Here is a 15,725-nt window from a genome sequence, read left to right as displayed (position 1 = left end):
TTGTATGATGATTCCCCAAACATGTTTGATGTATTAACCCTTATGTATATTTTTGTATTAGGAAATATATGAAATGCTTGGTTTCCTCACTAACCCACACATCACATATGCAACTTCATTTCACAAAATGTTAACATTTGCGCCGTAGAAAAATCTGAATTTTATGTTGGAAAATATGAATGCATGATATTGCGTATGTTAGTTGATAACCCTGATTGTTGAAGTGTTATGGATTACCATCAAAACCCTTGGGTTGGTCAGGAATCTGAGGAGAGAGACGATGGTCCCGTTGGTAGGACTAAACTAAGGCTAAACTCGTGAATTTGGGTGGGTGCATATGGGCGACAGTATTTAGACTACATGGGTCGCTTGTACCCGATGTCGTCTGTCACGTACTCGCCTGAACTCATGCGATCTAGTCTACTTACTGACCAACCATGTTTGTTAATCATGTCTGCTCACGCCTGAATGGAACTTGGGACACCATTCGCCCATTGAAGCCCATTGATAACCGTTGGAAACTGATCCACTGTCTTGAGAGCCGGGCATGGTGGAATGGGACATTGTGTTCAAGTTGTCGGCCTACGCTGGGGTGATGAGCTTCCCCGTAGTGACCGCAAGCGATCCCTTTCCCAATACTCCCCATGTGCTTGAAATCGGGGATGGGGAATCCGATGGGATCAAGGATCGCGGGGTCTTGGCCTCATGCATTGAGGGGCCTTGACCTCGCAACTAGTTAAGGGCATTGATATCGGGGGGTGTACCAGATTCCTTAATCTGCTGGATGAATAAAATTAACTAAATACTAGGTTAACATTATTCATGCATTGCATTAGGTAGGATTTGGCGACTCGGTGGTTGAAGTCGCAATGGGGGAGTGCTGGTTATGTGTGATCGTTAGACGGAGTCGCTCGAAGGAGTGTTGTGGCGAGGTCATGCATCATATCATTTATTATGCATATGCATTAACAAGATTAGTCAAGGATTTATGGATGTTTGTCTTTCATTAAATTCATAAGATAATTGACGCCTGATGTAACTTAAGATTAATAACACCTACTGAGTTGATTACTCACTCACACTCTGGGATGATGTTTTAAAACACCAACCAGACTCTTCCGTGGTTGTAAGTGACGTAGAGTACGAGGAGCCTGACGACGCGAGTCTTGATGAGGAGGATGAGTTGTCCTACTTCCAGCTGATGGGCGGTTCTCCATCGGCCTAGTAGACTGAGCTTGGATCGTTGGGTGTTGGAGTCAGCTCACCATTCTTTTGGACACATTTTGTGATTTTGTTAGGCAACGCCTTGGGCGACCCATTTACATTATTTTGGACTTGTAAACATTTAGCCTCTTTCATTTCAGTAGACTAGTTGTGGTTGTGCTTCATGTTTCCAGTAATTCCATACTGCGCATTTAAACCTGATTAAACGCAAATAAATAAAAATCAGTTATAAGTGATACCCGGGAACTTGGGAGTCGAGTGTACACACGACCTCCAATTTTCAGGGCGTTACATTTGGCAAGATTGATGGACGTATTAGATGTCACATCAGCCCCATGGAGCTTTGGTAGAGTTGTACACGAACTGAGTTAGCTCGGCTAACTCGCTTGACTCGACTCAAAAAAGCTCGGATCGACTCGGTTTGAAACTGATTTTGAGCCAAGTCGAGCTGAATTTTGTAGCTCGAATAAATTTAGAGCCGACTTCAAGCTCAAATCGACTCGGATCGAACCTCAGAATTGAACTCGGATTGAACCAGTTCGGTGACTCGATTATTTTGATATTTTTGTTGCTCACCAAGTGTTTGATAAAATGACTCAACGAAGTGTTATTTTGGGTGCATACATTCTTCGTAGGATTGGTATGTATATGAAACAAATCACTACCAAAAAAAGAAACATTACATGGTTAAATTACCGTTGTATCTTGATTTTGATGCTACTTACTAAGTGTTTGATGAAATACCTGTAAATTGCTATTGATATTTTGCATACTGTGAGAAATTGCAGTTGCACTCCATGTGTTTGAGAAAACGCTGCAAAGGCTCGAACTGGCCCGAGCTACTGATCAAATCGAGCCGAGCTAGCCAGACAAGCTCGAAGACCAAGCTGAGCCGAGTTCGAGCTGGGGTTAGCTAGTGGCCGGGCACATCTCGACTCATGTACCGCTCTAAGCTTTGGGTTACGATGAATCCTAATAAATTCACTCCAGCTTCATAAAAGGATACCACCTTGGATTTTTGCACTTAAATGTGAACCATTAAATTAAAAAACACAACCCACGTTGTTTTTGACATTCCACATTCAATGAGCAGCTTCACCCATAATTTTTTGATGCCAACAACACACAACCACCTATAAAAGATCTGAAGTAAAAAAATTAAATAATATTAATATTAATAAATTAAAAGCCAAATCAAATAATAATATAAAAGATAAGAAGTACAAAGATTTTTATACTTGGCAATATATATATATATAAAACTTTTTCCTTCACTAAAAACAAAAAAAATCAAATTATAAGACTTATCTCTTACTCCAACTATATAAGAAATTTCTCACTAAGAAAAATCTTACAAAAAAAATACATCTTCGTTACTTACGATTCCTCTTAAATAAACTACAAGAGAAACCACGAGCTTAGAAAAACTAAAATTCACCCCCACACACATACGAAAAAGAGGGAGAGAGCCATAGAAAGAGAGCGAGCTCTTCTTCCCTTAGGTCCTTTGGGCTGGGCTTGGGTTCAATCTGGTCCTGAATTTTAAATAAAATGGCCCTAGCGTGTAGGGCTCAGCCCCTTGGCAGCCCTACTCTTTCTCCCATATTTCATATGGGACAGGAAACCTATCCCACACGCATGATCAATGTCCAGACATTGATCATCCGTGTGACATTGGTTTTCTTGGTCCAACCAACATCCCCAAAATCAAATGCTGGTGATTTTCATGATGGGGCTTACTGTTTGGATGGCATGGATGTGGCTACACAAGACCAAAAGATGGGCGAAATCGGATTGTGTACTGAGTTACTCAGTGCGCTCTTATCGTACTGAGTAAACTCTGTTGGGCCCACCATGAATGTATGTGGTTAATCCACGCTGTCCATCCGTTTTTCCAGCTCATTTAAGGGGTTTAGACCAAAATTGAAGCACGTGAAAAGCTCAAATGGACCATACCACAGGAAACAGTGGGAATAATGATTTCCACCGTTGAAACCTTTCCAGGTCCCACAGTGATGTTTATTTGTCATCCAACCTGTTAATAAGATCAAAAAAACATGGATGAAGGGAACACAAAAATATAAGCTTGATCCAAAACTTTAGTGACCCTCAAGAAATTTTCACAGTAAACGTTCAATTCACATTGTTTCCCGTGGTGTGTTCCAGTTGAGCTTTGGATATGATTTATTTTTGGGCTCAATCCCTGAAATTATTTTTTAAAATGGATGGAAGGAGTGGATAAAATATATAAATCACGGTGGACCCCACAGAGTTTACTGCGTACATACTTACTCACCACGCAATCCACTTCCAAGATGGGCTGCACCCCAAGTTAGCATAGAGACAGCTATACGTGTGATCAGGTCGCTAACGGTTAGGATTCATTTGAATGTACCTTTTGGCATTTGATGGGAAATTCTATATGCGATTTATGTTTGTTGAAAACAGAAATGATCACATGGAGTGACGAAATGAGTAATATTTATTAAAACAAAAGGAAAACTACAACTGTAGCATGGGGGCGAGCATGGAGTGACGAAGTTACTTGCTTCAAGCAAACAGGGTTGTGCTGGCATTGAGACAGGGGTGTCAAGGGTCGGAGCCGGATTCGATTCAAGGTGGAGTATGATGGAGGCTGCCGCATGTGTTGGGTTGATAACGACAACGGGTGGTGCGGGGTGGATCAAACACTCCAGATTAGGAACTCAGATGCCATGTTAGACTACATTGTGGAAAATGAATCTTGTATTATTTCTCTGATAACAATTGAATATATAGAGGAGATAGGAGATATATAAGAGATTTAGAGAGATCCTCGCATACACTCATTTAAACAAAACCCGATCTACTCTATTATAAGTTTGTATTTTGAGACCTGTTTAGGAGCGTGGATTGAACCTTCTGGATTTGAAATCCTCCTATTATGTTTGGCATCTACGATTGGGAATCAACTTTAATCCAAAAGTAGCTATGCATGATATATTTACATGGGTTTGAATTTAATTACTAAATCAACTTTAATATCTGTAATTAGAGAATGTTTGTAATGTTTGAGACAATGGTTGTGATAAGCCCGCTAAAATATATACTTTGCCCAAAATTAATGAAATTCCTAGTTTTAGGTTGGCCACAAGCACAAGATCATGTTTGAGTGACTAAGCAACGATTTTTAACCATTGATTTAAATGGACAATGTTTGGAAGGCGCTGATCATCATATTAAAGTAATTATATGCAATTGATAATGTAGTTGTTTTGGGATATCATTAGTGGGCCATGTGCCCAATAATTTAATAGTCCAGTGACACACATATTACATATGCAACTCTTGAAAGGATTTTAGATGTAATCCGAGCTTTCACGGTGGATTTCAAACCCCTCTTTGAGGGGATTTCAAACCCCGGTTACTTTATGGTGCCAAACAACTAAAATCCCGTCAAAACTTTGTACAGTGAAATTCATTATGGATGGAGGAGATAGCCCAAAAATGACTATAAGATTGGACTATTTTAAACCCTTGATGATTTTTAGCCCTTTTACTAACTAAGCTAGTCTTCACCTGTCCCAAACCAATAGGGCTAGGGCCACGGCCTTTGTAGCCCCATTAGGGCCAAGGCTTAGGAGACTAGAGCTAGGCCAAGGGTAACCTTGGACAGTCTCTACCATGCCACATAGCCACACCTATTAAGCCTAGCCATGATGGGCCAAAGATTAGGCCTTTAAACTAGGCACAGGGCTAGCCATTAGCTTGAACTCTGGGCCTATGTACCTGCCAAGCTCATATGATAAATGGCCCAACTTAGCCTATTGGTCTAATCAATCCTCAAGTAAATTGCCATCATACAAAAGGAATATACGGTTTAAAAGTTATTAGTAAGTATAGTTCGTATTTTGTATAAATGTATAAGTTAAACACACTTTTAGATTTGAGATCATGTTTTTACAATAAAAATCAATTTTATAATAGAATTGATTGTTGATGGAGGACATTTCTCAAGAAAATTTTTAAATTTGGTCTATTTTTAAACCTTTAATCATTCATTCTTTTCCTTATTAGGGCTGGTCCTGTAGGGACAGGGTGCCTCGTTAGCCCCATTAAGGCAATCAGGACTAGGGCTAGGCTTTGGCTAACCCTTGCTCTGCCCATTGCCACCCTACTTATATAATTATTCTCTCTCTCAACGTGCCACCCATATCATAGATTACATGCCATCGTGCATGCATGTGGCCCTCCACAATCACATCAAATCACAATAAATCTAAATTGCAAAGCTATACCTACCAAACACACCTTATAAAAGATAGAGAGAGAGAGAGAGAGAGAGAGAGAGAGAGAGAGAGAGAGAGAGAGAGAGAGCCCATTCCATTCCACATCACTGTTTGTCTCTCCAAACAACCGTTCTCAATGGCCCTCAACTACCTCTTACTGGCATGCTCTCTCCTCTCCCTATCACTAGCCGTTTGTGCCCATGTGGGACCCACCACTTATGGGTATGGCCCACAATCAGACGTTGGGTATCCAAAGGCTGATGAAGACAAGCACATCACGAGCGTCGGCGTGCGAGGGGTTGTGCAGTGTCGATCAGGCCTCAAGCTCGGCCCTCTTCAAGGTGATTTACATGTGCTCCACCCATGCTATTTACTGCAGTGGAAACTATCCATTGCCTGTGGCCCACGTGGGTGTTGATCTAGACCGCCCAAATTATGGGCCATATCACACTGACTCTAATGGATGGTTAGGATTTTCTGATCATGTGTTGTGATTCAATCACAAATGGGCCGCGGTTTGGATGGTCTAGATTGGTCTGCCTATATGCCACAATGTCTTAGTTGAAACATTTGTTGTTCTTTTCTATTTTTTATTACAATTATCCCCGGATATTCACACGTGGCACACGTGTGAGAGATTTAATTCCATGTGCCTCGTTATGGAGGGATGATCATAACCCCGAAAAAAACACAAACGGTCCAATTCCGAACCATTCGGCTAGTGGCCCAACCATCAAAATTCCTCCAATTAGATGGTGGGAGCTTTGGCTATGTTTTCCACAATGGGGCCCACCGGATAAACGGTCCGGACATTCTACATGTGCTCCACAGCATATTAGATTGATAGCAAGAGAAGAAAATTCATTTTACATGACAGATACCAATACAGTAGTCTTAACCTACAACATGATGTGTGGGGTCCACCGTAATTGGATCACGACATCCAATACGTCCATCACCCTCATGTTCTCCTTGTTGTCCAAAAATTAGCTGATCCAAAACTTAGGTGGGCCACGCTATGTAAAATCAATCCTAATACCTCTAAAATCATGTGGTATATATGGTATTAGGGTTGAAAGTTGGACGGCTTGGGACGGGTTGGTGCTCAACCCTTGCCCAACCCGAGGTTCCTATACCTCAACCCTATTCCGACCCAACCCAACCTCAGGTTGGGAATTCTCAACCCTAGCCCAAATCAAGCAGGCTCAGTCCGGTTAGCCAGATGGATACATGCTAGTCTTTTCATTATTACATTAGTTTATTATATTTTCACTGCATGCATGTCTTATTTTTTATACCTATGTTTTTATTAATTTTATATATGTAGTTATTTATTGTAAATAACTTCATTTTTTTAACAAACAAGCTAAAAATATAGGACAACTACTCATTTAAAAGTTGTGTTGTGTAGCACGCAATTTATTTGAGAGAGAGAAATGCGGTGTCTCTTATTAGCTTGGGTCATCAGAAACGATGTGAACCAATGAAACCCAACGGCACTGGAATTTCCTCTGCCTTCAACACAGGTTTAGGTTGGATCAAGCAACAGGGTACCTCAGCCCAAGCCCGACCCAAGTTTTATTGGGTTGGTGCTTACATAGCCCAAACCCGAGCCCAACCTAATGTCGGGCCGGTCATGGGTCGGGTGGGTTCAACCTGACTTTCAGCCCTATATGGTATGGGTCGTCCATAATCCTTCTAGGGCGTCTGAATGGATGGGATGGCATGTCCAAAACATGGTGAGCCCGACCTAGAACCTAGGGTGGTGGGCTGCCCAGGTAGCCCCATCCCGTAGCCTTGGCTACACTAGACTTGGACTCGGGTTCTCAACTCAAAGACTAGATTTGGATATGCTTCGGCCGCAGCATGGCTCATTAGCCACCCTACTTGCTATTCAACCCATGGATTGCCGACTTATCTGAGTCAGATGCAACTCATCTGGTCGACTCAGACTCACTCAAGTCCAATCCAACTCAGCTGAGTCCCAACTTGACTTGTGACCAGACGAGTCACTGAGTCCCGAGTCTTCAATTCATTTTCAACTGTCTTTTAATTTCATACGAAGAAATCATGTACTATATGTTATGTGCCAATGTAGGAGCTGTGGTGAGAGTGACTTGCATGGGCTATGATGAAAATGGCCATGAGCTGGCTCCCTACACTACCTTATGCGAAGCGACCGACAAAAATGGCTACTTCTTCATGGCGTTGGCTCACTCAGAAATGGACTGTCTTTCAGAGTGCAAGGCGTACCTCGAATCCTCACCGTCAGAGACATGCAACGTTCCCACCAATGTTAACAATGGAATGAGCGGTGCGCTTCTAGGTTCTTATGGTCTTCTCAATGACAAGAAGATGAAGCTATGCACCGTCGGGCCATTCGTTTATACGACCGGAGCCCACACTACCAGTGAAGGTTATTAGAGAGTGATTAAGGAAATGCTACTTATATGGCGGTTTGAATGGTTGTGACTTTGTATTTTTAGTGTTATTGATTCATGAAAGCATTGCTTGGATGGTATTATAATAAAAATAACATTGATTATGGTTTATTTTGCAGCTATTATTTCTACTTGTGAAGAATCAACTGATGATACATGGCATGCACCTCTTAATAAGTGGAAATTGAGATAAGCTACTTGAGGTATAAGGCTGTCAGTGGGCAGCACAGGCCCGTTTGGCTACAGAGCCTAGCCCACCTTAGACCAGATTTGGGTTGGGTACCATGCCCAATGGCTAGAGTTAGGCACGGAATGACTCGACTTAGCAAACTCGACTCGTCTGACTCGTTTAGATCCGACTCGATCCTAACCGAGTGGGTGAGTCGATCCAAATCAAGTTGACTTCGTCTAATCCGAACTTAAATTGAGTAGAGTTTGAGTCACCCAGTAACTCGACTTGACTCAACCTGAAATCCAACTTGGTACTGACTCAACTCGATCGGAAACTTGACTTGTACATATATAGTAAAAAAAAAAACTCAGATATGACGTCAAATCTGAGATTTCGTGTAGCTGATGGAGAGGCTACAATTCTGGCAAGTGAATCTAGACTTTTGAGTGGTGATTTCAGCCCGTGAATACCCATTGCACCCGACTCAGCTCGGTGCCGATTGCGCACTCAACCCAACTTGGTACTTGTGACCGGGTCGTACTTGGTCCGGATTAGTCCAAGCCAGACGCGAACTCAAATCGGGTTAGGCATACTGGACTCGGTACCGAGTCGGTTTGAGTTCAGATCAGGCCTGTTTGAATACTGGATTGAGTCAGGTCAGCTCTAACTCGGTCCGACTCGACTCGATGCCCAGCTCTACCGAGGGCCAACCTCAAGCTGAAAATTCAAACCCATTTCTTGATCCGGCGAGCATAGACCATGTGTTTTGGGCTGACACCGCACCCATCATGTTAGGGTTTGCAATAGGTATTTTGTAATAATGTCATTAATTAAAAAATGTTTGGGCTATAGAATTTTGATCCGTCACAGGCACGGGCCATGCTTGGACATTGCTTGGGCCAGCTTAAACCCAGCCCGTTGACACTCCCGTATATAAGTAGCTAAAGCAAAACGATTTACAATCCAAACCCGCCCTAAATAAACCATGGTTTGCATACAGCACGCGTCTTAGTTCACGTGCCTTTGGCACCTAAATGCATTCCATTTCTTTCAAAGCCAACAATCCAAAGTCTTGGATCATCCAACCTATGTATAGGCTGGACCTCCCATCCATGGTAAGACCCGCTAGATGAAGAATCCAGATTGACACATTAACCTGCCACGTGTACGGCAGGGAGATGGGCAGACCATGTTTTTAGTACACAACTCGCCCAAAAAGGAAGTTGCGTGTATTTAGAGTTTTAGGTATTTTCTTTGGGGTCGCCTGATTTTTGGGGATCAAGCCCAAACAAATGCGTAATATATCTGATGGATAGAGTGGATTTCATGTAATCTGGGGCTGCTTGGAACACTAGATTAAATGGTATCGAATTGCATTAAGTGAAATTAACGCCATTATTATACAATGATTACATGTATGGAAATACTTACAAATTAAATTCTTCATTTGAGAAAAACATTATATTAATATGAAAGTTACATTTGGTGGACCATGGAATTATAATCAATTGACCAGATTTCATAACTGGTATTAGTCACCTGTATGCATATGTGTCTCGATTGTTACATGTAGAGGGCACATATGGATGGACGGCGTAGATAAAGCACATGCATCAATGTGAGGCCCACAGTTATAGCCGATTTTGAAATCCACCAAAAATCTTGTTCCCCTATTAGGATGAGATGATATGATATTTGGATTAATTAACTTTCTTCTATCATGGAATTTACATTAGATCAAATTCAATTCCATACCACCTGATATTCCTACATTGCCAAGTAACTCCGTAGGAGTACTCAAGTGCAAGGTACAAAGAAGGTGCATACTGCACAAACATGCAGCCACTTGATTGCAATCATTGTTTGTTTCACCCAAAAACTACTATACAAATGATAATTTTATAATGTAAAAATTGAATTATTGCATTTTACTTTATATATATATATATATATATATATTTGACTCTCAATTTACTAGTCTTATTTAAATAAACAGTTTGAAATAATAATCATAGCCCAATTACTTTGCATTACCTTGTAATTGGAAAACCAAACATGTTTATTCCACTTTCTCAATTTTTTCAGGGGCCATTTAGAGTGGATGTGATCTGTGTAACAAAAAAATCTATGAGATCTACTGTGAGATGTGTAACATCCATGCTGTCAATCATTTGAGCCATCTCATGTGAGGACATTGGCCTTCAAATAAGATGAACCCAGAAGTTAAGTGGGCCACGCGGCAATGAAAAGTGGGGATGCATGGGGGCGCTCTAAAGTTTAGATTGAGCTGATATTTGGTTTTTCCCTTAATTTTAGTGGGACTCACCTTATAAACCTATTGATCAATGGCACATAAACTCAAGTGGGCCAAACATGTATGAGAAAGCGGACTAATAAGAAAGCAAACCAATAGCTTATATTCTATATACAAGTATATGTCATGTTATCAGAACACCTATGAGTGGTTCCATTCAGTATGTGTGTGTAGCTTAGACTTTAAAAATACATTTAGATTCAGGGTCATGTTTTCACGGTCAAAATCATTTCTACAAAGGGAGCCATCCTGAATAGAGGGTATATCTCAATAATAATAATAATAATAATAATAATAATAATAATAATAATAATAATAAATCTTAGATTTAAAGTTCTTTAAACCTTTGATCATTAGCTCTTTTACTTGGCAAATAGGGCTAGGGCCAGGGCAATGGCTAAGACAAGGCCTGTTTAGCCTGATTAATCCCATGCCAAAAGTTTATGGGCAAGGTTAGAGTTGTATATGAGTTGAACTGAGTTGAGCTTGGCACAACTAAGCTCGGCTTGACCAACAGCCAACCCAAGCTCGGCCCGATTTGGTCAAAGCTTAAGCCGAGCTTGAGCTGGAGCTTTTGAGCCAAGTTCAGAGGTGGAGGGGGCAAATAGAGAGAGAGAGAGAGAGAGAGAGAGAGAGAGAGAGAGAGAGAGAGAGAGAGAGAGTCGGACGAGGGCGAGGGCGAGGGCTAGGTGCTCATCAGATAAGAGGAATTGTCCGGAACTTCAGATAGTGAGAGGAAGAGAGAAATGGAAGGGGTGGTGGGTTAGGGTCTGGCTGTCGGTTGGGTGCTTGGGAGAAAGGGGGTGAGTTCTACACAGGCTGTGAACAAAGAGGAGAATTTAGTGGGGGGGGGGGGGAGGGGGATTAGGGTTTTAGATGACCAACCAGTTAAACGAGTCAAATCTGATCCAAGTCAGGTTTGAGTCGAGCTCGGTCCAACTCGGACTCGGCTCAAATTTTTTCAAGCTCCCAAAAATTAGCTCGACTCGGCCTGAACCCAATTTTGAGCCGAGTCAAGTCGAGCTTTATCGAACTGAGTCGAGCGAGTTAATCGAGTTGACTCGGTTCGTGTACAGCTCTAGTCGAGGGTCAGGCTTAGTCCAACCCTAGCCTGGCCCACTGTTACCTTAACTATGATCTCTCTCTCTCTCTCTCTCTCTCTCTCTCTCTCTCGCTCTTGCTACCCATATCATAGATCCCAAGCCATCGTGCATGCATGTAGCCCCATTGATTCCACAATGACATAAAATCACAATAAATCTCAATTGCAGATCTCCCTACCAAACACCCCTTGTAAAAGACATAGGGAGAGCCCTATTCCATTCCACATCTCTGTCTGCCTCCCCCAACTCCCAACCATACTCAATGGCCCTCAACCAGCTTCTACTGGCATGCTCTCTCCTCTCCCTATCACTAGCCGTTTGTGCCAATGTGGGACCCGCCTCTTATAGGTATGGCCCACAATCACACGTTGACTATTCAAAGGCTGATGAAGACAATCACATCACAAGCGTTGGCGTACGAGGGGTCGTGCAGTGTCGATCAGGCCTCAAGCCCGGCCCCTCTTCAAAGTCTCTAGTCTCTCCCTCTCACAATCTGTTTGACACTGTTGTGAGTTTGCCACTATTTACTGAATGGTGGAACTCGTCCACTGTATGTATGGCACACGTGTTTCTTGATCTAGACCGCCCAAATTCTGGGCCCTATCACACTGACCGTAATGGATGATTAATATTGTTTGATAGTGTGTTGTGATGCAATCACAAGAGGGCCCAAGATTTGGATGGTCTAAGATTGATCTGCCTATATGCCACAATGTAACAGTTGACAATTATTTTTCTTTTTCTATTAATTGTTACCGCTATCCCTAGATCTGCACACGTGGCACACGTGTGTGAGAATCGGACCTTTCTTCTGATGTGCCTCGTTATGGAGGGATGATAGCCCAGAAAATAACACCAACGGTCCCATTTCCCAACATCTGGCTGGTGGCCTTTAACATCTCAATCTTTTCTGCCATCTAAAGTCCTCCAATGGGATGATGCATGGGCCCCACTGGATGAACGATCCGGATATTCTGCATGTGCTACATATCCTACCCGTCCATCTCCCACATGTTCTCCTCGGCACCCAATACTCAGGCCTATCAAAAACTTAGGTGGGCCAGAGCATGCAGAACCATGCCTAAAACCTCTAAAATCACGTGTTATGGCCCACCTGAGTTTCAGAACAGATGGAATCTTGGCTTGTCCATTCATCCTACTGGGTCTGAATGGATTGGATGGCATATTGAAAACATGGTCAGCTCAACATACAATCTAGGGCGTTTTTAATGGCGGGTGTCTACATCCCAACCGTTCCCTGTGGTGCGGCCCACTTGAGTTTCCAGATCAGCCTTATTTTTTAATGACAGGGAGAACTTGAGAGGGCTCACGTGAGGGAAACATTGTATATCATTCACACATCACGGTGGGACCCATGGCTTGAGTATTTGGATGGTGGGCCTACCCAAGCCATAGCACGATCACTTAGCCATGGGCACCGGTGGACTTGGACTCAGGCCCTTAACTCATGGGCTAGACTTGGACATGCTGCAACATGGCCCATTTGCCACCATTGCCACTCGTCCGAGTCAACTCACCAGTGTCCTTCCCACTGCGCAACTCAGATGAGTCACCCTTGACTCAGTTCAACTCGATTTAGGACTAGATGAGTCAATCAGAGTCCCGAGTCATCGATCCATGTTCGGCCTGTCTTCCAAATTAACGCAGGGATGGATGTGATACTGTCGATATCATCGTCTTCCCGAGGGATAACTATTCCCAATCCAAGGAGCTTATCTGGACTCTTCATAGAGATTCCTTGAATTCACGAGGAAACATAAAAAATAGAAATAAATTCTAATAAATTTGAAAATAAATTGATTAATGATAAAAATGAGTTCACAATCTTTTAATTGGTACTATCAAATTTAAGAATATGTTTCAAAATCAAACTCCAACTAAAACTCCCTAAAAACGTGACTTGCTATAAATAGTAAACTTGATCATGATTTTTATTGGACTTCATAGGTAAGTGTCCAATTTGACCTAACCATGTTATTCTCCTAATTTTTCTAAGCCCTTTTTATGTTGGGCACAACACATAGAGCTAAAAGGATCAAGAGTTATGCTATAAATAGTAAAAATGAAACTAAAATGGACTTTCGACCGTCGATTTGATGGAATCTTGCAAATCCGATATGGGCAATCTGGCATAGCCAGGTTGATTGGCTAAAGGGGTCTTGGTTATGAGACAAGAAGAGGTTAGGCATATTCTCTTGCTCGCACTTACGTGCGGTTTCTACTTTTAGGGGAGTGCAATTTCATGAGGAAATCATATACGACATGCTCTGTGCTAATGTAGGAGCTGTGGTGAGAGTGACTTGCATGGGTTACGATGAAAATGGCTATGAGCTGGCTCCTTACACCGTCTTATGCGACCCAACCGATAAAAATGGCTACTTGTTCGCGACATTGGCCCATTCGGAAATGGACCGTCTTGGAAAGCTTTCGGAGTGCAAGGCGTTCGTTGATGCCTCTCCATCTGAGACTTGTGACATTCCCACCAACGTCAACAATGGAATGAGTGGAGCGCTTCTCAGTTCCTCCCGCCTTCTCACCGACAAGAAGATGAAGCTATGCATTGTAGGGCCGTTTGTTTATACATCTGGACCGCACACCATCGGTGAAGGTTATTAGAGAGTGATCAAGGGAGTTCTGATTATATGAGGTCTTGAATGGTTGCAGCTTTGCATGCACGGATTTGTTTTATTTATCATCCAAAATGTTAGTGTTTTGTGGTTAGTGTCGTTGATCCATGAAAGCTTTGTTTGGGTGTATCACAAGAAAAATACCATTGGTTATAGTTTATTTTATAGTTATTGTTTGGGTGTATCACAAGAAAAATACCATTTGTACTTTGAAGAATTTTTCAATACATGGCATGCATTTGGATACACACGCCTTAATCATCAGAGATACACTGCTCATCTAGCCAAGCACTTTTCAGAGGGCAATTTTATAATTTTAAACAAAGTTTTATATAAACCCTAATTCATTTGGAATACTATATATTCTATCATGAGAGAAAGAGAGTTATCATTGCATTGAGAGATTATTTTTAGTATAGTAGATCGAATCCTTGGATGTCCTAAAAGGGACCCATAAATCTCTCTTGTGGTTTGCATTTTTTCTCAGTTTTTATTTATTTATTTTAATATTCCTGTGTTTGGTTGAGAGAAATCTCTTCTCCCAACACCTAGCCCTTTGAATGGGGCCAATTTGTTATGATCGTAGTTTGTTTACGAGCCATGTATGCATCACATGGTTAGAATAATCCAACAAAAGTGCTACTTCGGAATCATAGACAATACGAAGTGGGGTTATTTAGTAGATGTTTCAAGATGATGATGATTCGAATTATTTTATTTCTTGTCCATTTTTTATCCTATTGATCTGATGCACAAAAAGAGAGGGCACATTAGGAGCTTTAATTCCTAAGCCCTCATGTACATGCAATAAAACTCATATACACACCACACCTGCCAACGTGACATTAGGCTGAAGATCATATCCATGCATTGGAAGGGCATAGCCTGGTAATTATGACCAAAGTTTGCAAAGAAACATACTGTTGTGAAAACTATGGCTAGAGGTTTCTAATGCACCCACCTAGCTATTTCCAATATTGGGGCCCACTTGCTGAGTGGGCCAGATTTATTTATTTGAAAAATGCAAGTGGGCCAGATTTATTTCTTTGGAAAACATCTATTAGGTCCAACCAGTTTGATAGATGGATTGGATCTTATACTCATGTGCCATGCTGGTACATGTGTGCAATCATATGAGTTGTTTGTTGCAGGTTTTCAATTTGAAAAGTCTGATTTGTTACAACCTGGATAGTTTATGTTCCAAAGAGGGAGCCGGGTAGACTATTAGAAAAGGAAACACAACAGCAGTCCACTTTCAATCGAAGAAAGGTCTTTAGATTGGTTTCTGGGTTCTTTCATTGCCCCAGATTTTTGGGAATTTGTCCTCCACAATGCAACAATGCCCTACTTTTTTTGGGGACCAGAGGTATAGATTACAGGACCATGGGCCCAACTTGTTAGAATTGAAAATCTATGAATATTTTGCAATGTGAACCATGTATCATATAGTTATTGTCTACTTGTGCCTGTACATGTATTTTATCTTTCAGGGAGAGAAATGATACCATAGAACATGTTGAACCATGACAGGGCGAAGCACTCATGAGAGAAGGGT

The 15,725-nt window shown here is 41.8% G+C and overlaps 2 protein-coding genes across 2 annotated transcripts; both read left to right on the top strand.

The window, feature by feature from the left end:
• The first annotated feature begins 5,566 nt into the window (after positions 1-5,566).
• LOC131231454 (protein SEED AND ROOT HAIR PROTECTIVE PROTEIN-like) lies at positions 5,567-8,051 on the top strand. Its single transcript, XM_058227644.1, has 2 exons — positions 5,567-5,833; positions 7,591-8,051. The coding sequence occupies exons 1-2, from the start codon at positions 5,629-5,631 to the stop codon at positions 7,914-7,916; spliced, it is 531 nt and encodes a 176-aa protein (XP_058083627.1). The 5' UTR covers positions 5,567-5,628; the 3' UTR covers positions 7,917-8,051.
• Positions 8,052-13,805: 5,754 nt separating this feature from the next.
• LOC131231836 (protein SEED AND ROOT HAIR PROTECTIVE PROTEIN-like) lies at positions 13,806-14,159 on the top strand. Its single transcript, XM_058228141.1, has one exon. The coding sequence runs from the start codon at positions 13,806-13,808 to the stop codon at positions 14,157-14,159; it is 354 nt and encodes a 117-aa protein (XP_058084124.1).
• The last annotated feature ends 1,566 nt before the right edge of the window (positions 14,160-15,725 follow it).

Source organism: Magnolia sinica, chromosome 17 (assembly GCF_029962835.1).
Source record: "Magnolia sinica isolate HGM2019 chromosome 17, MsV1, whole genome shotgun sequence".
Classification (NCBI taxonomy): Eukaryota; Viridiplantae; Streptophyta; class Magnoliopsida; order Magnoliales; family Magnoliaceae; genus Magnolia; species Magnolia sinica.
The sequence above is the reverse complement of the archived record's forward strand: the minus strand, read 5'-3'. Positions and strand labels throughout refer to the sequence as shown.